The 24,602-nt window shown below is 39.6% G+C and overlaps 2 protein-coding genes across 4 annotated transcripts; both read left to right on the plus strand.

Moving 5' to 3' along the window:
• spata7 (spermatogenesis associated 7) lies at nucleotides 1-5,175 on the plus strand. The gene is made up of 12 exons (XM_020613967.1): nucleotides 1-214; nucleotides 843-905; nucleotides 1,027-1,116; nucleotides 1,235-1,282; nucleotides 1,497-1,600; nucleotides 1,802-2,268; nucleotides 2,376-2,409; nucleotides 3,140-3,261; nucleotides 3,384-3,434; nucleotides 3,558-3,635; nucleotides 3,769-3,826; nucleotides 3,925-5,175. The coding sequence occupies exons 1-12, from the start codon at nucleotides 172-174 to the stop codon at nucleotides 4,570-4,572; spliced, it is 1,806 nt and encodes a 601-aa protein (XP_020469623.1). The 5' UTR covers nucleotides 1-171; the 3' UTR covers nucleotides 4,573-5,175.
• Nucleotides 5,176-5,679: 504 nt separating this feature from the next.
• Nucleotides 5,680-22,818, plus strand: ptpn21 (protein tyrosine phosphatase non-receptor type 21). 3 transcript variants are annotated; one of them, XM_020614026.1, is made up of 20 exons: nucleotides 5,680-5,877; nucleotides 6,629-6,923; nucleotides 8,708-8,877; nucleotides 9,911-10,008; nucleotides 11,192-11,259; nucleotides 11,369-11,439; nucleotides 11,697-11,784; nucleotides 11,922-12,010; nucleotides 12,351-12,438; nucleotides 12,750-12,829; nucleotides 12,956-13,063; nucleotides 14,530-14,590; nucleotides 14,792-14,873; nucleotides 15,075-16,597; nucleotides 17,574-17,714; nucleotides 18,676-18,891; nucleotides 19,297-19,425; nucleotides 19,519-19,753; nucleotides 19,997-20,157; nucleotides 21,136-22,818. In XM_020614026.1, exons 2-20 carry the CDS (start codon nucleotides 6,744-6,746, stop codon nucleotides 21,262-21,264), a joined length of 3,717 nt encoding a protein of 1,238 aa, XP_020469682.1. In that variant the 5' UTR covers nucleotides 5,680-5,877; nucleotides 6,629-6,743; the 3' UTR covers nucleotides 21,265-22,818. The 3 variants fall into 3 exon arrangements, with proteins under 3 accessions (XP_020469682.1, XP_020469685.1, XP_020469684.1); XM_020614028.1 differs by lacking the exon at nucleotides 5,680-5,877 and adding an exon at nucleotides 5,929-6,018; XM_020614029.1 differs by lacking the exon at nucleotides 12,956-13,063.
• Nucleotides 22,819-24,602: the final 1,784 nt, after the last annotated feature.

Below are 24,602 nucleotides of genomic sequence, written 5' to 3' on the forward strand. Positions count from 1 at the left end.
CTACGGGGAACCGTTGCATCGACCATCATCTGCTTATAAGCTTGTATTAGATGGTTGCAGCAGCTTCGTTTGCGTTACTTGATTATATTAAAATGCTTACCATTAAGTACACTGTAGTTTCGGGATGTATCCAAGCTCTGCCGTCGCTGCTTCGGAATATTTCGAAGGAAAATGGGATACGCTGAGTGTGGCATTATCATGAACTCGAGAATCGGTATGCTAATACTATTAGTATTAGTTAGCTAGCTATTTGGCTAGTTGATCGCACAACAAGGAAGGAAATTCAAATAGTGCTACTAACTAAAGATAATCTCATACTGACACGCTCACTAATGGGGCCTGTCTTCGACATTGTTCGTTCTTGAAACTTACAGTTGAAAACCAAAAGAGTAAATTAGCTTGTAATACGATGCTTCTGTTAACGCCATGTAACCAGATTAGATTACTTTGTTAAATTCATGGCGATATTTTATCTGTTTATCATGTCAAAGAGCTCAGAACACAGATGTACACTAACTAACTAACTAACTAATTACATAAATACACCAACTGCTCGATTATTTTAATTATCAAGCAATAACATAATATTAAAAATTAATTAAAAAAATAATGTAACCTTTTTTAAGATAGTTGTGTTTGTTTAGTCAATAAGTGCTGTAAAAAAATAGTTGTTTGTTTAGTCCATAAGTGCTGTAAACATGTTTCCCAACTCACATGATCTAAAGGGATGTTTTAAAAAGTCTTTTGTGATGTTTTATTGTAAACCTGTCACTGATAAGCTCTCAGTCTACAAATTGTTTAGATGGTTTCAACAAGTTCAGATCCTTTTATGTTCTTTTTAGGGAGTGTATCATCAGGACTGGGGGGCAGGCCTGATATGAGAGGACAGTCTCGGAAAAGTAGCCGTAAGTATTAGTGTGCTCTAATATTATCCTGAGAAATAGGTCAAGTGAGTATTTGCCATTTGTAAGATAAACGCTTAATGTTATAGTGTACTGTATTTATTTCTCTGTCCTGTGTTTTTAGCTTTCTGCCCTCGCTCCTCTGGCAAGCTGGCACAATCCATAATTAAGGACCACATGGTGTCTCATTACAAAAAGGTTTACTCAGCTAAAGGTGAGTCACACGACAGGAATATGCTTATAATGTGTGTGGAAAACCATGTTATCTCTGTTGCATAATAATTAAATTAATCTTTCTGGTGTTGTTGTTACATTTTTGTGTTTTTCCACAGCTGCCATTGATGCCTCAGTACCCCAAAGCTTGATACATAGTGTAAAGTGTAAGTAGTCAAGTGGTCAATATTAAATGATAAATTTTATTCAAAACACTTACAGCAAATTACAGCATTTTTTCAGAATAGCTCACGGGACATACCATATATCAGTATGTACAGTATATACCATTGTTAGACTATCAAAAAACATCTGTATCTTTTAGAAAGTGTAGTGTAGACTGTCAACTGCACCTCTTCACTATTTCATATCTGTTTACAGACAATGACCAGATCAGGCAGGATCGCTTGGGGAAAGGGGGTCGTCCTCAATCAGCTCACTCTCTCTCACAAAGAAATACCAGAGCCTCCTGCTCCTCAGCCCAGGTAAGAAGTCAAGGCAAAGTCACTAATGTGTTTTTCCTCATTACTTTGTGTCATATTAACTAAAAAATACAGCATGTGCGACCTTGCATGACATAGAAAACTGCACTATTACAAAATGATGTAAAGCTTCAAATTCAAAGCCCACATTATTTGTCATCCAAACATTTTCAGTATGTCTGATTCAGTATGTTTGCTCTTTAGAGTAGATTGTCTGTTCAGTACGATGACAGCCCCTACCTCTGCTCAGGAAGTTCTGTGGTCTCCAGTCAAAGGTTCAACACGTCCTTTCATGCTAAGGAGATAGTTTATCCATCATGTAAAGTCAGTCCACAGAACCAGTCTCATCGTACTCACCCAGCATCAGAAATACAGTTCAGGAACCCACAGGCAGCTTTGCACAGAAAGGAGTCAGAGTGTTCACTGGAAGCATCAGGAGATCAAAATTGCTACAAGACTTTCCAGGACCCTGTCCAGAAGACATACGGTGGAGACTTGCTCCAGAAGCACTGCCAGCACTTTACCCAAGACAAACCTTTCACCCCTAAGACCCTGAAATCAGATAAGAGTTCATACCTGTCAAAATATCGCTACTACAGAGCACCACAAAAGAAACCTACTCAGGACTGTACCAACTCAAGACTGATGCGCCACGAGACGGATCATGGAAGGTACATACCTAATGTCTTATTGAGTCTCAAAGGATAGCAGTGGATGGCAACAGTTCATTCAGCATATGCGGCATGTGTGTCTTATAATATCTGTCTTTTTTATGCAGCACAACAACCAAGGATTTTGATGAGCCATCTCAGGTAATTTAGAGAATTAAATTTATTGTAAATATATTTTTTAATCCATGACTTATGCCCATCAAAGCAGTATTTACAAGCTGCCAGCTTAGTCCATTTGTGGCTCAAGGTCAGTCATGTGTTGTCCCTTTTAAACCATAAATAATTAAATGAAAGTGACGGTTCTGTCAAGGTCAGGTTGCAACCCTGGGCTGTTTCAGTTTCAACAATCAAAAATCGAAATAAATCATGATAAACAATAAAACAAAGTAAAGGCATAAAACAAGGGTGCTGCTGTGCTGCTGTCCTGGCCGACCTCACCCTGCTGAGCTGCTCTGGAGCTCCCCAGTCTTGTCTTGTTCCGCTGCTGGTGGTTCAGGGTGGAAACATCACCAGTACACTCCTAGTATTTATTATTTATCTGCTGATTTAACCCCACCACACCTTGGTTTGCTCTTTGTAATTTATTTTTCTTCCTCTCATTTTTTTTCTTCTTGTTCCTCTATCCCCTAATTTATTAATTTACTTTATTTAATTTTATTTTTCTTTAATATATACTGAATACCAGACTGCAAAGAGTTGAATACACCCACACTACACACCCTCATACACACAAATAAAATGTAGAACTCCAGGTCTCTTTTGTAAATGTTTATGTTGTCTTATCTTCAAGTTTCAGTATGTATTTGATAATGAAACAGCTTTGATAGCATTGAATATCCCTTCCAGTTTTACAGACCCTTTTGTTTTATAGGGATTTAATACGGGGCATAATTGGTCGGAAAAAGAGTTCAATGACACACACTGCTCAGCATCTAGACAACAAAGTCGAGCAAACAAGAGCAGAGACCACTTTTTCTTTGACTCCCCATCCAGGTAAAATTGTGAAGTGGAAATGTATGTTGTTGTATGTATGTTGTCTGATATTTTATCTGTAATGTTATACCTTGTGTATTTTCTGTGTAAAATTCTAAAAGACTTTAAATTTCATCTGCTAGGGTTTCACCAGAGCATGGAAAATTTCCAGTTATGAAGACTGAATCTGCAGAGTAAGTTTCTTTAATAGGGTTTAAATATGTTTTTTTATATTGGAAAAAGATTGTCATATGTGGCAATATAGTGTGGTTTAAAATGATTTATTAAATGAATTATTCTCATTTATTCCTCAACAGGGAAGAAGAATTAATGTACCTCGAATTTATTTCTGCTGTAACAGAGGATATCTTATCCAGGGACCACATCTCTGACAGGTTTGACAGGTTTTTATGACTTGTATTAGCACCCTGGATGATACATGATAGATATAGGTGTCTCGTAATTGAGTAATAGTGGCTAATGCCTGCTATTACCTCCTGAGTAATGACTTGTTATTTGCTCTGTAAGGGTTCTGCACCGGGTTATAGAGCGCCATATTGACATGAATCTGCATCTGCTTGATGAGGTGAGTATATAAATTAATACATAATGCCAACTATTTTGAGCAAAAATTGAGGACTCTTGAACTTTCTCTCATGCATCTATTGTATTGGTTGTATTTAGGGTAAAATGCGCCACCTTCTGGAAGTGCTCTGTAAAGCTTTTGAGGAGCCAATCAACATATCCACTTTCAGTACAGACCTTGAAAAAAAGGAGAATGACTTGCTTGATACACTTCTACCACATCTGGACTCAGGGTGGAAACAAATGAAGACCAAAGAAGACAATGACCTTTTCCCTTACGTGTCACTGATTAAATCCTGCGATTCACCTGATTACACTGATGCCTTATCAGTGTTTACACCCTTAGGTTCTCCTAAAAGGACTGCTTTGCTAACAAAAAATAATGAAAAGGATGAGGAAGATAACATTCAGGAGAAGTCCACTGGCTCTCCTCGACTGAGTGAGCAAGTTACGAGTAATACAGGAATTGGTGAAGATGTCCTCCATCAAAATCAAATAAGCATAAGTGCGACAAATAAAGAAATCAGCAATGAAAACCATGAATACGCCACTATAACCACTGATGAAGGATTTCATCAAGACCAAGCTGAGGTCAGTTATAGTGGACAATCTAAAGAGCTTGAGGATCTGGGAAGAAGTTTGTCAGCATCACTTCATGTGTCCAACAACACAGAATGTAACAATGTGGACACTGCCAGTGAGCGACATACAAATGTATTTGCTTCTGTCAGTGATGATGACTTCTGAGTTTTGCAGTTTTCAGGGATTTAATATTTTTCAGTGTTGTTACCAAGTGAGTGTTGTCCCAGAGAGAAAAGTACCATTTGAAATATATGATAGTATACTAGTTACCAGGGACGGCCCTTTCTTCTATACTAGTACTATAATTTTGTAAATGTGAGTAAATGCTGGTTGCATTTTCCATGCTTTTACAAGACCCTAAATGTTTTTATCTATTTTCCAAAAACACTGTGCAAATGTTATGCAAACAAACAAGTTTGACCAGTATATTAGCAACATGAATATCTCCTTTGGGACAGCTGCAGTTTTTTTCCTCAAAAGTAATGCTCTAAACATTTTCGTAATTATTTCCCCAGTATGATTACATATTTGGAAGGGATAGTCCAAAGCACTGCACTGATGTGACATGGGTAGAATTAGTGGTTGCCTATCCCTGTTTGAATGGATTGCGGAGTGTATCCAGTCAATGTTGGAGCTGCAGTTTACGCTTTTCAGATTTCTGGGAACAGTTATGTTATAATGAAATTTATAACCGTGTAGTGTGTTTGATTTAACTTACACCGCTCACGTGTAGCTAATAGGAATAGACTGTCACCAGAAACTGACATTACGATTTCAATAAATTTTATATTCTTCTTCTTCTTGTATACTTACTTGTACACTTCTTGTATACTAACTCTAACCCTTGCATTGGTTACGAAGACCATGTTACAAACTTTAAGCACCAACCGGTTGTACGCGGCCATTATTATCACATTTGACTTGGGGCGGTTTGCAAACAATTACAAAAGGCAACTCTTTAGTCACTGTACAATATTACGTGTTTGCAATTCCAGCTGTCAGTCTTTGTGAAAGGTAAACAGACTGGTCAGCAAGCAGCTGTTCATGGCTCAGAAAACCTCCCTGTGTTCCTCCGCCACGAAGGTACTATAACGCATTTTAGCATCTGCTGAAGAAAATATAGTTAACCATGTAGTTTGTGTAAATTTATAGAATAGCTGAAATATATTCCGATGCAATCAGTGAATTAATTTAGTGCTGAATCAAAAATACTAAAGTTATAGACCCGCGGATGTAGACAATATATACTTGTTGCTCTTTCAATCCCAGGAAGAGACAGGCGCATGGAAGTTCAGTGAACTATATTGGACCAAGATGCGTGGGATGCTAAGTTGATATAGATACAAACAAATTAAGTCTGTCTCTAATTTTGATAAACATAATAAAACGTAGTAATTAATAGGCTTTGGGGACGGAATCCCTCGGGACTGAATTCTGATTGGACTACTGAATAGCATGTGGTGGCTAACGGTAACGTTTATGTTTTTGCCAAAATATTTACCGGCGACATCAGCTTTCAAAAGGTGTCGTCTATTTGCTGGAACCTAAGTTAGCACGCTAGCGTTAAGGCTAATTTAATGCTAGTTTCGGATAACAATAAATATGAAGGAGGTATTGAAACTGCCAATGAAAAGTAACAAGTTACTTCTGAAAATGTCAAGCATTTGGAACAAACTTATTTGAATGTAGTACTGAAGAAACACCTAGTAACCGTTTTGTTATGTTGTGTATGCATGTTCGAGGTATTAAAGCAGGGGTTTAGCTTGTACGTTAGCTGGCTGCGTATTGAATTAGGTTACTCAGTGTTTGGGTCAGGGTTAATCTAGGTTAATCACATTTAGAAAAAGTGGCTAGCAAAACATAAATTTAGCCAATGCGTATTAACGTTACGCAGGCCATGTAGGTTACTGCAAACCGCTGCAAGTCCACAGATTTGCTTTTAATGGTATATCTAGTGCCGCCCATTTAAAAACGGACCTGTAACATTAATATAATCCATGTGGTAGCAAATCAAAGATAGCCAGGTTAGGTAACTTAAATTAGAATATATCTTTTAAGAGGTTTACTCCGTGATAAGTCTAGTTTGATATCTGTTTCAGGATGACAGATCAGGTATAGGGAATTGTCTGACCGCTTCAGTCTCCATCCGCTTTTCCAAGACATTGTTGGGAATTGTAGTATTTACGAGATGTTTTGAAATGCTGCTTGTTTTGTTTTTCAGATCTGTTGACGATGAACCTCATGACTTGTAACATTCACACGGTTTTCACGGAGACAGCGAGGAGAATAAGTTCTCTGAACTAAGTGAAGACCTCTCTCTCAAAGAAGTGTAGAACATGCCCTTGCCATTTGGCTTAAAGCTCAAAAGGACTCGAAGGTATACAGTTTCAAGCAAGAGCTGTCTTGTCACTCGGATTCAGCTGCTCAATGGAGAGTTTGTTGAGTTTACACTTTCAGTGGAGAGCACTGGACAGGAATGTCTGGAGGCAGTTGCCCAGAGACTCGAGTTAAGAGAGGTATGTATGTGTTTTCTGCAAATACCAAGCCCTTATTGTTCTCTCTGACAGACTTTTTTGAGTCTAGCCATAGTTTTCTTAAGGTTGTTGTCACATACTTGAAACTGGGACACACAACCACAGAAACCAAGATAGGTTTGTCATTGTTTACTCATATTATGTAATCTCATATAATCTTGCCTTGTTTTTGACATGATTTAGGAATTTGTCAGTTGCATACCCTGTACTTTACTGTAATTAGTTGTGTGTCACAAGCTCATCATACAGAATAGCAGATATAGTCAGGATTGAATAATGCACTAAACTTAATGTCTGCATTTGGTCATATTGATCACATAGTGACACCATGTCTGCAAAGAAATTCCAGTCATAACCTGAAAAGGATATAAGCTTTAGTTTTGTCACACCAAGTACCACATTAAATCAACAGTACTGATTGCTGTATATAGGTAATGTCTCACAATAGCTGGCACTATATGACATTGTCTTATTTTGCTACATAATGTAGCAGGGCTTCAATTTAGCAGTGGTCCTGCTTGTGGCAGGCCACCTCCTTCAATAGGGATTTTGTGGTATGCAGTAAGTAATGCTGTATTGCTTGTTTTTTATATCAGCAGGGCTGTTTGTGCAACTGTTTTCTGAGATGTTAGTCACTGATAGATTATGCAGGCCCTGCCACTGTAATTGATTTAGGAGTGAATTTTTTTTTTTTAAGACTAGTACAGATATTTGTTTTCAGTGATTGCACAACAAAAGTTCACTGTCGAGCTTCAGCCGTTTCTGATTGTATGGTTATGCTATATGGGTCGATGGAGCCTGTGTTTTGAGATTTCATTAAATCAGTTTCAGTCTGATCGTAAAAAGTACCACAGTGGTTTTCCCCTCATTGGAGTGTAGTTTGTCTTCCAAAAAAATTGGAGGCTTTAACCCTAGGGTGGGCAATCCTGGCCCTCGAGGGCCGCTGCCCTACCTTGTGTTCAGTCAATCAGAAGGTGGAAAATACCAATTCATTAGTTTTTCCTCATTTCACCTTCATCTAAGATGGTATCTTCCACCTTCTGATTGACAGAACACACCTGATCTAGGTAATCAGCAATGGGTAGGGCAGGGATAGTTGGAAAACAAACAGGGCAGTGACCCTCGAGGACCGGATGCCCACCCCTGCTTTAATCTATGTCTTATGTATTGCTAATTCCTCTGTGTGCGGCCATTAATATTATACAAACTTATATATTTAAAAACGGCTGAGTAATTTTCACACAGTGTTTATTCATAGTAGCTAAGCAATGCAATCTGGTGTAAATCATATGTTTTATAGTTGTGGTTTGAGAGTGTCTGCAAAGCACACCAGGTCTGTTTCAGCTAAATTGTTCTTCATCAGTAGCAAGTCTGTAGTGGTTACTCTGCTTACTAGTGTTCATTGTGAGGTGGTCAGAGAGCAGCCTATAAATCTAGAGTAGCTTGCACTGGTTTAATTTCCAGGTTTACACGTTTTGAATACAATATAGATGAAAAAGAAGAAAACTAGCAGATTATGCTCTTAAAACAAGTGACTAAACAGGAGGCATGTGTAATATTGATCTTAAGTATTCATGTAATATTTTTAATATGTAATATATATATATATATACATGTTTTGGTAAGTATGCATCCTTTCTACTTCACTACAAAATGGCTAAACCTACACTGGTTTGCTATAGTATATTTACAAGTTGTCCTAAAATGTCCTTGATCACAGCATGGTTGTAGTTTAATGTGTCTGTTTTTTTTTTTTTGCTTGTTAGATAACATATTTCAGTCTCTGGTACATCAACAAGCAAAACCAGCAGAGATGGATCGACTTAGAGAAGCCACTCAAAAAGCAGCTGGACAAGTATGGGCTGGAGCCCACCGTTTACTTTGGAGTCTTGTTTTACATACCCAGTGTCACCCAACTGCAACAGGAGATCACAAGGTGATGTTCCATCAGTAGCATGAGATGTCTTGTTCGAGCCACTAACTTTACTAGCTTAGCAATAATTCATCTTCAAGAATATTAGACAAAAAGATGTAACATTTAATTTTAAAATGAGTGCCAGGCCAAGTTTAGTGTAACCACATAAATGTTTTTTGTTTGTTTTGTTGTACAGCATTAAAAAAACTTAGGAAATTACCTGTTTTTTTTTTTTTACATAAAATAAAATGTGATGCGATCTTGTCTAAGTCACAAGTACAGACAAACACAAAGCCAAACAATTATGATGTTTTGTATCTTTATAGAACATGCCGTTTAAACATTCAAATTGCTAGTGTGAAAAGTAAGTGAACCCTTGTATTTAATAACTAGTCAACTTCCTTTGGCAATTGGAACGTCAAACAAGTGCTTCCAGTAGCTGAGGATCAGACCTGCACAGTGTTCAGGAGGAATTATGAACAAATTTTCCTAAAAGAATTGCTTTAGCTCAGCCTTATTCTTCAGATGATGAATGGCTCTCTTGAGGTCATTTCACAGCATCTTTATTAAGTTAAGGTGCAGGCCTCTTACTGGGCTACTCTAAAAGTTGGATTTGAATGAAGTACTGAATGTGGACAATAGAGTAATTTGTGTGGTATTATTTAGAATAGATTGTTCATCATTGTAACCTATAGTAAATGAAGATTGGACCATATTTTAAGAGAAATGTATATGGTGTATAATATATAAATGCATATAGGCTTCACTTGCTGTTTTGCCACAGTAAGATCTGGTCAGGCCAAGAAGTTGGTGAAGCAGTTTAGATGCACAGTTGTAAACAAAGAACCTTTTTATAGTGATGGCTTCTTACCCCTCTCCACACAGTTCTAGCACCAAGCAGGGAGGCATCAAGTATAATTGTTTAAATATGTCAAAAAGGTATTCTGTATTTTGCTCTGGTATTGCCATTTCTGCATACCTGAATAAAGTAGCCATATTTGGCTGTTGATTGCTTTTCTGCTCTTTACTCAAATATCCCTCCCTTTCTCCACAGATATCAGTATTATCTACAGCTGAAGAAGGATGTTCTGGAGGGCAGGATCTCTTGCTCACTAGAACAAGCTATACGTTTAGCTAGCTTGGCGGTGCAAGGTAATATAAATGTATGATAAAATAGTTTGACAAGCCTGGTGTTACTAGGCATAAATCTTTCAGCTGTTTGTCATAAGCAAAGTAATTAAGGGTGTGATTACAGAGTAATTGTCCATGAAACATGATAACAAATGACACTGTTGGAACAGAAGACTCCCTCTCACATCTACAAAAGTTGCACTGGAACACTAGAAATTATTTTCAGTGATTTCTGTGTGGGGAAACTTGAGCCAGTCCATTAATGTTTTAGCTAAAATAACCCTGTTAATTCCCAGGCAGTTGCCTTGTAACCTTCTTCAGAGCAAGAGAAACAATTTTTGCATACAAAACCTAGTTTCCTCTCAGATCACAACTAGGAAAATGGGACTAAAAGTTGGAATTTCAAAAACTAATATTGTGAAGCAAACTATACTACTACACCCCTTGTTTTAATTATCTGAAGTCTCTGTTCAACCACTTACCAAGGGATTTATAAGAACATTTTCACAATTCTTGTAATATACAGCACTTGCCAATCATAGCCAAAGCAGCTTAAAATTGGTCAAGGGTGTGGGTGTGTTTCTATGTGAATGTGAACTCCCCTTGGATGAGCTTTATTCCTGACATGTCCTCCCACCTTTCCCTAGCTAGAAGAATCTCAAACTCTGCTGGCAAAGTTATATCAGGCACTGCAACACTACTGGCCTGGGTTTTAGCATAGCAGAGCTGCTGAGATCATTAACTGTTGTAGCATGTTCAAATGACTGACCAGCATGCACTACATGTCATAAAGCAAAGCCTATGAAACTTTTTGTAAGTGCCCCTAAAATGTTTAAGATGACACGTAAACTTGGCATTTGTGCTGTGAATAAATGAGGCAAGGAAAGAAGAGCCTGGAGTGAAGGGCACTTGTAGCTATTAAGCATTGCTGATGCCTGGGATGCTCAGCATAGCTGCAAATGTTGCGAGCAGGCTGTCTGAAGCTGGAACAGTTTTGGACTTCTGCATTGTCAGACGCTGAGGCAATTCCTTACCATAACAAATGGGCCCCTCCTTTCCTAAAATAATTTATCCAGTCATCATGCAGTTCTCCAAAAGAAATGACACCATTGTGCAATTCTTAATTCTGGTCTGTTTTTCCTTGCACTAGATGGATATGAACATGTAATTGAGTTTATTCAGAGATCCTCCTTTATGTTTACAGCTGACTTTGGAGACTTCAGTCGATACGATTCCCAGGAGTTCCTCCAGAAGTTTGTGCTATTCCCTATTGTAAGCATTTTATTTTGCTTGCTCAACACATGGAATGAAAATTTTTTAAATGTCCATGTTCATTTGTGTTTTTACCAACACCTTATCAATTCTGACACTGTCTTTGCAGGACTGGATCCAGGATGAGCGGGTGCTGGAGGAGGCCACTCAGAAAGTGGCTCTTCTTTATCAGTCCTTCAGGTGAGCAGGTTCTCTAAGCATCAGCCTGCCTGTGTTCTGTGTGGATCAACATCCAAACAGCAGCACATATTGCACAGGCAAACTGTTCAGACAGTTCTTTTACATCGGCCTAGGCAGTCTGCCTTTTATTAATGTAGATGATGACAATCATCTGGATTCACTTTGCATTTCTGTGTCTGTCTTTGGTGTTTTACGTATGTTCAGTGGGCTTTGGCTGTTGTTTCTTCATATTTTTCTTGCCATTTTTTATCATTCAGGGGTTTGTCAGCCCCAGAGGCAGAGATGTTATACATGCAGGAGGTGGAGAAGATAGAAGGCTATGGCCAAGAAAGCTATCAAGCCAAGGTAGGTCTACAAGGTCCCAACGGCCAAAACGCAAAGAAATATGAAGCTGCAAATTATTGCTGCTACTGTGCAGCTTGATCATAGAACTGCTGTGTAAGAAATGAAACCTTAACCCTCTCAACCCTCTCCTCTTACAGGACAGTACAGGCACAGATGTGACCCTGGGATCCTGCCTTGACGGTATCTTTGTGAAGCACAAAAACGGAAGGCCACTTCTTTTATTTAGGTAAATCTAAACAAGTTGGAGAATGCTGGTTTGACTTTTGCAGCAATGCCCCAAAGTCCTGAAATATGAACTTCTCAATATGAAGCACTGAATGAAATGTTTGTGTGATATCCTGTTGCCCAGAGCAGTACTTGTATTGCATCACTCAGTATAGAATAGTGAGTAAGTGAACATTTTTGACCAAGACTGAACTGTATCTGTCTACATACCATTATGAGTACTGGACTAGTTAAGGTGGTGCCGCAGTCTCTTTGAAAACATGCGTTTTGTGGACTGTCATGACATCATGTGTTTTCCCCTCCTTTTTTCTTTGCCAATGTGCTGTAATTGACCGGGGTAGGTGGAATGAAATTAACAACATGAGTCACAACAGATCCTTCTTTGCCCTGGAACTAGTCAACAGAGAGGAGAGTGTTCAGTTCCAGACAGTAAGTGTCTTCTGCCATTGCACTCTCTCTTCTCTCCCTATCCCCAGGGTCATTGCCATCTCTTATTGGTATTAGCACACTTGGAAATGACCTTTGTGGTAGAGTTTATCATCAGCTAGTCCTAACAGTGTATGTGTGGGCAGGGCTGAAACTTGGATTGTTTGGATATGAATCATACCATTAGCGGAAACTCAAAAGTATGTGAGTGCATACACATGAATGTTTTTATTTTGTAGAGACATAAGAAAATACCAACACTGTACCAATTGTCTTTTTATCTGATGATTTCTTTTCTCTCCTCTTTTGTGTAGGAAGACATGGAAACCTCCAAATATGTGTGCCGGATGTGTCTGGCCAGACTCAAATTTTATAAGATTAACAAGAGCAGCTTGTAAGTGTTTTTTGCTTTTAACATGTCCAGCCTAGTGCCTGTCACTTTGCTCCTTGTCATTTCGTGCACGTGTCTCTCTCTTTGGTGTAGCCTCACTTCTGTCCTCATCTCCACCTCTCTCTTCAGAGAGGAGTGTGACCCCCTGCCTTCTGAGGCCTCCCAGAAGACCCTTCTCACTCTATCCTTTCCTCGCTTTCCAATGCTCTCTCGTTCCTCTTTGCCTTCTAATAAGGGGTGAGCAACAGAGTCAGCCACCGCCTGCACTATGCCTGTTGAGCAGGTGTCAACACCTATCTCTTCCTGATTGCCTTAGCCAACAATGTCACAGCAAACATACTCTCTGTATCTGATATGGACCTTTACATATATATTTGGTTTATAGCCTGTACTTAATTGTATATGTACCTTTTATCTTGCCCTTGTTGTTAGGTCAGGATATTAAACCTCATCACTTGAGTACCAGCTGAATTCTGTCTGTAAAATTTAGGCAAAAACTATAGTGCATTGAAAGTTCTGCAAGTCTGATGACTTATTATTTCATCATATTTTTGCTGACCATGACACGTTTTCATTAGGGCTGCCCCCTGAAAGTCGACTAGTTGAATAATTAGTCGAGAGATCCCTCAGTCAACTGAGCCTTTTCTAGGCAAATCTTTGTTTTTATTTTATTATATTTAATTTCTTGTCAGCCGCCGTACATTACAATAGAAGGCATCCTTATCAGTGTCGTCGTCGCCTTCTCCTCGTTTTGGTGTGCCAAGCAGCAATTTGCTTCCTCCTGTGTTCGGGGGGAAATACCCATTTCAGTGGTAACCACTGTACGACTCATGGATGTATAGCATCCAATGACACTATTTAGCAAATTGCTTTCCAGAACGAGGAGCAAAAGATATAAGAGAATCTATGAGGACAAGACACAAAGTTAAGATTTGTACTTTATTAGTAGTGTTTTCAAACATTGTGATCTACTTGTACAAGAGAAAAGACTTAATGGCTGTGATGATGTGACTGGTTTTGCATCTGGTTTGTTTGCCTATCTATGAAAGTGTAACACACAGCCATTTAACTTATGTTTCTGCGACATACATCCATCTGAACGGGACTTGGAAGCTAACAAAAAAAAAATTAGCTGTGGAAACATTTCAATGAGGAATTATAAATCAGAGGAATTATAAATATATATTCATATATTCTTTAGCAGTGCAAGTTGGCATGCACCAAACATAACATGCGCTGGTGGTTAACTGATGAGAGAAGCTCAAACTTGTTGGTAAATAGGCTATAACCATGTCTGAGAAGGAAAAACCGATTAGGTGCACTTAAGAGCCGACTGACAAAATTCTTAGTTGGGTATAGCCCTAGTTTTTTACAGTATTTAATTTTGTTTGAAGTCATGTGTTACAATGTATGTTTTTTAAATAAGTCAGTCAAAATTAAAAGTAATCACACAACTCCAGCACACCATGCCTCTTGGTTCACTGGAGCAGAAATGTGGCATGGTTAATTAGAGAACAGTTGTGCAGTGGGTTTTAATTTTGTTGAACTTGTATTGGTTTTCACCTTGCTCTGTGTGTATGTTCTCAAAGTTAAATGGTAAAAGGGTTTTGAAGAAATATAGATTCCTCAAAGCAATAGATTGGAAAAAGTAATAGGATTGGGGTAGGTCATGTTTGTTTGATCTACATTTGTTTTCTCACCAGCCAAACCCAGCCTACTGTTGTCAACCCAGTCAGACGGAGATCCTCCACTAGAATATCTCTGGTAATTTCTGTCTCTGCTCACTCAGCACACTCGTTTCCCCATGTCAGTGCTTGTATTAATTGGCTCTTGCATTTCTAGTTTGCGTGGCAGCATGTAATATCTAGCAGCAGTGTGTTACCATATTTATTTATTTATTTTTGCTCTTAGACAGTATTTCGATCAAAAGAGCAGTGACTGAATCCCTCTCTTGTTCACTTACAGCCAAAGCCTCAGGCCTACATGATGCCCCCTCCACAAATGCACTACAATGGCCATTTCACAGAGCCTTACACATCATCACAGGGTAACTATTGTATGGAAAGAAATTTGCTGCTGGGAAATTGAAAACAATTGCATGGGAATGTTATAAATGTTTACATGATGCTCCAAATTTTTTGTACCGTGATTCCTGTACTGTGTTGAGCTAAATGGAAATATATATATATATAAAATATTTTTGTAATTATAATTTTGTCTCCATCTTGGAATGTTCTCACTCTCACAGACAACCTATACATGAACAGTCAGAATGGTTATTACTACCACTCCCAGACCAGCCTGGACTGCTCTCCTCTGGAATACAGTAGCGGAGGGCGTTTACGTAATGGCAGTGTCTACAGTGCCCACAGCACCAGCTCTTTGACCAATCCCCAGCACTACCTTCAGCCCTCACCCATGTCCTCCAACCCTTCTATCACTAGTGATATCACCAGGCCAGACTACATCCCCTCGCATCGCCACAGCGCTCTAATCCCACCTTCTTATCGTGCCACTCCTGATTATGAGACGGTGATGCATCAGAAGAATCTAATAGCAGGAGGAGGGATGGTTTTGTCTCAAGAGCATCGGCAGAGCCACTCCATGAGGAATCTAAACATAGGGAACTCATATGCCTACAGCAGACCAGACCCTCTAGTTTACAGCCAGCCAGAGATCAGGGGGGAGCATGGCAGAGCAGCCCAACACCACCACTATCCCTTCCATATGGGCTCCAGCTTCCACAGCCCCTCTCCATACCCCTACCCTACAGAGAGGAGACCTGTAGTGGGGGCGGTAAGTGTCCCAGAGCTCACTAATGTTCAGTTACAACAAGCCCAGGAGTATCAGGCCCCCAACATCATGAGAACACAAGTGTACCGACCACCTCCGCCCTACCCATATGCCCATCCTCGGCCAGCAAACAGCACACCTGACCTGTCTCGTCACCTGTATGTCAGCAGTAGCAACCCAGACCTGGTCATCATGCGGCGTGTGCATCATTCAGTCCAGACTTTCCAGGAGGACAGTCTGCCTGTTGCTCACTCTTTGCAAGAGGTGTCAGAGCCTCTTTTCAGCGGACCCTCACACAGACACCTGTACAATGCCCAGAAGCGCAACTCCATCGAGATTGCTGGGTTGACTCATAGTCTTGAAGGGATGAGAGTCAAAGAGCGAACTGTGTCATCTTCAGCAGCTGAAACTGCAACACCCCCTCCAGTCCTGCAAGGTGGTCGCTCTCAAGGCTCCCACCTCAATGTGTTTTTGGAACATACAAAGAGAGAGGACAAGGAAAACATTGAGGATGTACAGTATGGACACAAAAAGTCCCTTTCAGATGCTACCATGTTGGTTCACAGTAGTGGTGAAGATGAGGAGTTTGAGGATGATAGCGGACGGCATACTCCACTTTCTCAAGATGTAACTGCAGCCATTGTTCCTGAGCAGGCACCACAACATCACAGCTTGACATCTCTCTCCTCTCTGACGCCTCAGCAGCAGACTCCCATAGAACCACCTCCTGCATATCCCATAGGCTCCTCTCTTGACCCCTCTATAACCAGCTCCTTGACGTACAAGGTTCACCGACTGATCCATGAGAGTGAGCCTCTGTACCTGCTGCCAGGTTTACGACAGTCCAGGATCATGCCCTTCATGTCAGAGGGAGACCTGAGTGGCCAGGGCAAGCACAGGCCTAAAGCAGACTTCAAGAAGAGGCCTGTGTCTGATGTGCCTCCTGGGAAGAAAGCAGTTGAAGGTTTGCCGCCTCCGGTGAGTTCTGTTTCTGATCTCCTCTTCAGCTTAGACCCATCCTGTTAATGCTTTTTTTTAGAGAAAAACTTCATAAGCCATGCAGTTGTTCAGCAGTACAGGACAGTGATGACTGAATATGTTAAAACAGAGAAATAGAAATAGAAACTGATGGGCTTTTCTTTGGGAGGGACGTTGGAGGGACTACGTCACAAAGTAGTAAAATATATCACATCAGTTTCTCAGAATTTAAGGTGTTGTCAGTTGGCATGGTTTCTCCAACCACAGATCCAAAATATGAGATGTTTTGATTACGAGCATATTTGACAAATGAAAAGCAAATCCTCACATTTGAGGAGCTGAAACCAGCAAAATGTCATTTTTGTTTGGAAAAATGACAATGGAGCCACTACTAAAATAGTAACTGATCAGTTTTCTTTTGTTCATGCGGTTGATAAATCGTTTCAGCTCTACTTCACAGTCTGAGCGATATTATATTTGGTCTCTAAAGAATTCAACACATTTGTTTTTAAATGTGCAAGAAAGCAAGTTTAATGATTTAGTAGATAATTGATGTTTTCAGCACGACAGCATTGACTCTCACAGCTTTATGTTGCTCTTTAGCAGCACTGTAATACTGCACTATAATGTAGAACTCGATGTCAAAAGGCAAACAGCTGCTCCCATTGTTCATTCATTTGCAGTGCATTGTGTGTACATTTTCTCTGTGCTTCATATAAAGACAACATGAGTATGCACGTCAAAAGCACTGAGGTAGTTTCAGTGGCTGATATTGACTGATCCAAGGAGGCTCACTTTGAAACAGAGTAAAAGAATGTAGTCAGACTACTTTGGGAAAACCCGATATGTGACATTGTACTAGAAGACACGCAACGAGTCTGCACTGTCCCTCCCCTCAACTTCCTACTCGCTAGTCTCCGCGAGGCTTATGCAGTAATAACTCTCTTTTTCTGCCTCTATTCTGCTGTCATACTAGGGCATGAAGAAAGGAGCTCGGTCAGAGGTGAGGAAGATGGGCCCTCAGAGGGTGGCCAGGCTCAACGGCCTGACATTGTTGAGGCAGCCGGTGCAGGACGAGGTGAAGGATGAGCCTGAACAAGCTTCTAATGACGAGAGGGTATGGCTCTGCTTTGTTCTTTGAAGATGTTTATATTTGTAAAGTAATACATTTAATGGTTAGTTTAGACATTAATATGCGAGAGCTTTGCTGGATGTTGCTTGTGTACTGTTAACGGTGTGACATTTTGAAACCTTGCTATTGCCGAGAACTGCAGGTTGTGCTGGTATTAGTAACATCCTGGTAGTTGAGGCCTTGTTATAAAGTGTTAATTACCGTTTAGTTCCTGACTCAAATACACAAAAGAACTGGTGAGCGTTGTTAATCTTGAGGCTTGTTACGTTGATAGTGAAGGCAAATTTCAGACACTTTAAAATGACCTGCTTATTAGGTCAATCAACACGTCATTTACTAAAATCAAATGTCAGCTTGCAGTAGGGTCATGTCTTATGCCAGAGACATTACCAACTTGTAGTTGGTTGAGTGCTAGTCATCTGCAAATCGCAGCGGTTTGCATGCTTCTTTGCTCTTGTATGTCTACTGACGCCATCTGTTGCATCATTGTGCATGCACATAGTTCCACTGCAGCAGATTAAAGTTGGTATAAACAATGCACTTTATTTTGGTGTTTTGACAGTTTCAAAAATAACCGAGCGAGCGGTGCTATGTATTTTCAGTTTTTACAGATTTTAAGGGCAGATCAGTTTAAACAGATTTTCATTCAGATTGTAGGTCATATTCTGTAGGCTATAAACTGCTGTGACATCATGATGCCACAATAGACTAAAACTACAGTGATAGAAAATAAGGCACAAATGAGCTGCTGACTGAGTCCATAATAATGACTGCAAGTTGTCATCCAAATGTCACTGCTGATTCTGTTTTGACCAAATATTAGGGGGTGATACTGTACATGTCAGCTCAGCCTCTTCTAAAATTAAACTGGCTGCTCTAATGAAGTTAAAATGGATTCTGAAATGATATCTACATTGCCCACTGCATCCTTGTTTCTGTATGTCAGTGTAAAGCGCTGGAGCAGCACATGGACCGGGGCGAGCTGTTAAAAGAATACGAGAAAATCCAAAAGCGTCCAGGAGGGGAATACACCATCGCTCAGCTGCCAGAGAGCTCAGACAAAAATCGCTTCCAAGATGTCCTGCCTTATGACAAAAACCGAGTGGAGCTGGTTCCTACTAAAGAGAACAACACAGGATACATCAATGCATCCCATATTAGAGTAAGCTGTGCTGAGATGTACCACACATATCTCTTTTCAAAACCACACTTGTATAGTTTTGTTCTCAGTTAAGCTAACAAGCCACAAACACCTTTTTTTCCTAGCAGTGACAGTGCTTGTGATGACTTCTCCATTAGTAAAGCAGAGAAAATCAGTTCTCTAATTTCAGTATCCACTGTTTGGTCAGAAAACAGGCTGACGTGCTGGTTTAAACAATCCATGTGCATGCTGAACCACTTACACAGAATGCCTTTCTGCATCCACACAGCATATTTACCTCATTGTCCAACCCTGATAACCAGACCACAGCTCACGAGTAGCAAACATGCTTCTCATACAGGACTATTTGGTGGCTTGTAGGAAGCTTGTGACTGTGACAAGTCTTAAAGTTGTGTCTTGTCCCAGTTGACAGCAGGAGGACAGGAGTGGAACTACATCGCCACACAGGGTCCCATGTCAAACACGTGTCAGGACTTCTGGCAGATGGTGTGGGAGCAAGGTGTCTCCATCATTGCCATGGTCACTGCTGAAGAGGTGTGTTGATTTGATACTTACAGCTCCACATTCTTTTTAAACTTTCCAGCACTCCCTGGACTAACCTTCCTGTGTCATTCTCTTCCTTTTCAGGAGAGTGGGCGAGAAAAGAGCTTCCGGTATTGGCCCCGACTGGGCTCACGACACAACACGGTGACATATGGCCGCTTCAAAATCACCACACGGTTCCGCACCGAGTCTGGCTGCTACGCCACCACAGGACTGAAGATCAAACACCTCCTGACGGGACAAGAGCGGACTGTCTGGCACCTGCAGTACACAGACTGGCCTGACCATGGCTGTCCTGAGGACTTCAAAGGTTTCCTCAGTGAGTGGAATCACTGTCCTTTTGTGGTCATCATGACTTGATCAAACTGGAAGAGTGAAAATATGGCTGATTGGTTGCAGTGATAGCAACACTCATGCCATATAACACTGTAATACTAATCAGTAGTGCAAGAAATAAAGACAGCACATGGAGATAAGTCTTGAACAGAAAGTGTTCACCATTTTGTTCAATCTACTATGTATATCTAATTGAATGTTAAGTGAGTATTTCTGGTTTTTCCAGCTTACCTGGAGGAGATCCAGTCTGTGAGGAGACACACAAACAGCATCAGTGACCCAAAGAACACCAACCTACCTGTGCTGGTCCACTGCAGTGCTGGTGTGGGACGGACTGGAGTGGTCATCCTGTCTGAGATCATGATAGCCTGTCTAGAGCACAATGAGGTATGTTTCTCCCTTTCACAAAAGTGGCATTAAAAACAGAAGACCTGTCCATGTTAGGATCAGATCAGGGGCCTGCTCCAGAAAGCAGGTTTAAGGGTCTGACTCTGAGATGGGAAACTGACTACAGTCAATTGAGTTTAGTCTGAGCTTGCTCACTCTGAGACCTGTGTAAACATCAGTGGAGATACAAATCACCATGGCAACAAGTAAGTAAAGAGCAGAACTGCCATTTTAATCATTGGAGCTAAAAAAAAATATTGAGTGACAGTGCACATTTAGCTTTTGAACATGTAGTTAATGGAATAAATACTATTACATCTTATTCAGCTCATTCATTACTTTGTGGACTTGAATTTTCTTACTTTGATAAAGTGATGGAATCCTCCTATATTTGACATAACACTTTTAAATCATTTATTCAGCTGTAGTCTGATGGAGACAAGTGAAAAAACAGATGAGAAAAAAGATTTATGCACCTTTATTGTAAACTCATTGTCTGACCCAGTAATGAGCTCACATTAGTATCCTTGAATCCAGAGTTTGGTTTAGATTATTCATCTGTGCCATAGACCATTGTTGTTTGAAAACTATTAAAGCGGTGAGCCACACTGGTCTGTTTTGAAACGAGACATACCACGCATTTTGTGAGGAAGAAACATGTCACCCAGTGTAGTGGTGTGGCTCACGGCTTTAATAGTTCTTGGACAATAATGGCACAGGTGAATAATGTTGTTTTTCCATTATCAGAACCAGTACTACCCAGTACTTCACCCCTCATAACCTCCTGGTCCAGAAATATTCACATAAACTCCAATATGATGACAGCTATGACAGGAATAAGTTATCACAGTAACTGACCAAGAGTTAAAGTGATCTCTGTCCCTCGACCAGCATGTGTGTACATTTCCTTGGTTGCTTTGCCATCTCTGGTTTTAAATGAAACCGTGCGGTCTCTCTGATAGTAAATGTCTGTTTCAGCCACTGGACGTCCCAGAGGTCCTAATGAATCTGCGTGATCAGAGGATGCTGATGGTCCAGACTCTGTCTCAATACAACTTCATCTACAAGGTTCTCATCCAATACCTCCGAAACTCACGGTTGATCTGAGCACAGGCATACACTGTCATCACGTATGACACGTAGTTGGAGGGAGGGGTTAGCTCCAGGTTTATGCCCGACTGCACTATACTGTAGGGATGCAGCTTTAAATCTGTCTAAACATAGCGGTTGGTATGTGGTGGATCTGGTTTTGGCCAAATCAGGCACAGCTGACTGAAAAATATGTGCCAGTAGAAGCACATGATGGAACATGAAGGAGTATATGACTTATGACCTGCCTCTAAACAGTATTATATATATATTTTTCTTTTTTTTTTAACATGCATTGTTTAATAAAGCCAAGCACTTTCCTAGTAATTTGCTGTACATAATGAATCAGTGTTAAGCCACATTAAAAAAACTTTTATATGTGCATCAAAACCAGTTGATCTACTCTTAAATGGGTGTCTAGGATTGCTGTTATTGGTTCTGATAGTTAAGAACTTTCTATGGTAATGATGTAAACAAAAGCTCAGTAATACTTTATGAAGGTTTGAATATGGAGCTGAGAGTGCAGACAGATTTAATGTTATCATTTGGTCTTCTGTGGCACAGACAGGGACTTTAACTTGAGTATTTATAGATTTACATTCAGTTAAAAAAGGCTAATGTGCCATAAAAACTGATCCAGATCTATGATTTGTCCCTAATTTCCACCAGATCCAGCTGCATTGCATTCAGTCTGTGACGCAATCGCTGGAGCTGACCACTGCCATTCTAGTCAGTGGTTGTTCCCACCAGGTCCGACTGCATTCAATCTCCAATACGTCCTACATGTGCCTCTATGGTACACTTCACTTAAGATACGTGTCGAGTCTATTTTTGACAGATGCCACATCTGACAAAGTTCAACCCACCAATCATATAGCGCTTTCTCCGAAAGATATCTATGTGAAACATAGGCTAAGAATTGATTAGCCTTTCAGGATTATTGTATTGCTAACAACTGAAACACAGCCACAAATCTTTGATCCATTTCCATAAATAATAGTTAATTTAACTGTTATCTGTTGTCCTTCTCTGCAGGCTACAGCACAAGTAGGAAATAAGAACAATAAACAAAACAGACAGAAAAGAAACCATTACAAAGCCTGCTTACTGTAGAAGCTCAAAAACCAGGAAATATAGTCTACACACCAAACAAGCCGCTTCGCAGGTGAACCTGGTGGGGGATGAAGCCGTACAGAGGATCGATCAGAACCACGTGCAGACAAAATGCAATGCAGCCAGATCTGGTGGAAATGAGGCATTTAGTATGGGCAAATTTGATCAAGGATGCCATGCAGGTTTATTGAGGTGTATGCATCTTAAACAGTCACTCTTTTCTGTATTTTTGAAAAATCCTTTCTACCTGGCAAACACCTAACACAGAGGGGTGGCAGATGATATATCGGTCCTGGTAAAACACTGGATTGATTGGAAGTAGATATGCTTGACAGTGAAAATGGAAATGTAATTTTATATTTGAACTTAGTGCTATTTTGAGCAAGAACAATACAGTTTATTTTTAAGATCTATGAATACTGATGTTTGATTTCATTTATTCTTTCAAGCATGTAAAGACAGTTGATATGTCAACACATAATTTTACACATATCAATTTGCTTATACCTAGTACATGCTTGAATGGAGTAGGAAGAAGTCAGACTTATCCAGTCCTACCCCATGACATCATCTTACATCATTGGTTTGCAAGCAGTATCTCTACATAAATAATTCTCTTCTACACCACACAAGTAACATACTAAAGAATTATTACAAAGTGTTAACATTCATACACCACACCCACAATGTTCCATCTAATTAATCATAGAGCCTGTTCTTGCATATATCTTGATTGACACATACCTTTATATTTATGTTTAAACTCATCAATTCTATTACCATTTTTTATGTCCACACTTAAATTATTCCATAGTTTTACCCCACTTATGGAAATACAAAATCTTTTTTTGGTTGTACGTATAGCATGAATTTTTAAATTTAACTGACCCCTTAAATTGTATCCCCCTTCCCTTTCATTAAATAGTTTTTGAATTCCACCAGGTAATAAATTGTTCCTGGCTTTATACATAAACACAGCAGTCTTATATCCCACTAAATCAAAACATTTTAACTATTTAGACTGTATGAAAGCTACATTGGTGTGATCCCTATACCCCATCTTATGCACAATTCTTATCGCTCTTTTTTGTAATATATACAACGGTTGAAGTGAGCTTTTGTATGTATTTCCCCAGTTTTCAACGCCATACTCTAAGTATGTAAAATCAACGAAGAATACAAAATACGTAGTGCTTTCCCGTCCAACATATATCTAACCCTTGCCAATATCGATATATTTTTTGCTATTTTGTGCTGAACATATCTGATATGAGATGCTACCATCACAATTGATACATTAGAAAAAAAAACATAATTGCAAACAGTAATATTCATGTATAGAGCTCATAACCCTCAAAGTTATAACACCTGAGCCTTTGTGGTTCTCAGCAGGGTCCATGAGACAGACTCTCAGGTTTTGAGTCATTTGGGAAATGTCCCACTGCAGAGATACCTCCTGCTGTTACAAATAGCCTCCCGACTATTAATAAACACTTATACTACTATCACATTTGACTGGAGCTGGGCACAGCACCTTTCTGTTTCCTGCTGCAGCTATAGGGAGTATTTAGAAGTGAAGCTTACAAGCACTGCAGAGTTTACATTGAGTCATATCTTCTTTTTTTTTTTGATCAGCTTAATTTTAATTGTAGATTTGCAATTCAGGGCGCTGACTTTAATTTATGATGTGGCCAAAGTGAAGAGTTAACTTTTCTTACCCTGTTTTTATTGACAAGTTTTTGCCGTCAAAGATGCACAGTGAGCTTAACTAGAGAAAAATACATCTTGACTCGTATTGAGATGCGTTTTAACAGAATCTTTTGAAGACCTTTTTTAAAACTTGTTTTGAATTTTGTGTTTTTGTTTTTAAGAGACTGAGTCTTAGTGTAGAGACTGAAAAGTGACTTGTGGCCAATGTGTAACTGTTTTGTTTATGTACAGGTATGTTTTTCCATACACAATGTAAAATTCTGCTTTAATCAGTATTGGTTATTGTACAAACTATGTAAAAAATTGTATCTATCACAGCAGAATATGGTATGACATTGGAAAAAAATTTAGAGAATCGTTTGAGCCGAGAATAAATATTTTGAAGATACTTGTTTTACAGTGGTCCATTATACCACCTTGTAGTTACCGGCCCATCGCATGTGTTAAATCATATCCTGTCAGCTAAAAACACTGAACATTTAAAGAAGCAAAATTAGACTAATAGTGGATAAAAAAAATTTTTTTCGCTGATT

Source organism: Monopterus albus, unplaced genomic scaffold, assembly GCF_001952655.1.
Source record: "Monopterus albus unplaced genomic scaffold, M_albus_1.0 scaffold141.1, whole genome shotgun sequence".
Classification (NCBI taxonomy): domain Eukaryota; kingdom Metazoa; phylum Chordata; class Actinopteri; order Synbranchiformes; family Synbranchidae; genus Monopterus; species Monopterus albus.

Coding starts and splice junctions, on each gene's coding strand:
- spata7 (XM_020613967.1), top strand. CDS start 172: ATGGGATACGCTGAGTGTGGCATTATCATGAACTCGAGAATCG. Junction 906..1,026: donor ACAGTCTCGGAAAAGTAGCC/GTAAGTATTAGT, acceptor CTGTGTTTTTAG/CTTTCTGCCCTCGCTCCTCT. Junction 1,601..1,801: donor CCTCCTGCTCCTCAGCCCAG/GTAAGAAGTCAA, acceptor TTTGCTCTTTAG/AGTAGATTGTCTGTTCAGTA.
- ptpn21 (XM_020614026.1), top strand. CDS start 6,744: ATGCCCTTGCCATTTGGCTTAAAGCTCAAAAGGACTCGAAGGTATACA. Junction 11,785..11,921: donor AAGAAAGCTATCAAGCCAAG/GTAGGTCTACAA, acceptor CTCCTCTTACAG/GACAGTACAGGCACAGATGT. Junction 12,011..12,350: donor AGGCCACTTCTTTTATTTAG/GTAAATCTAAAC, acceptor TGACCGGGGTAG/GTGGAATGAAATTAACAACA.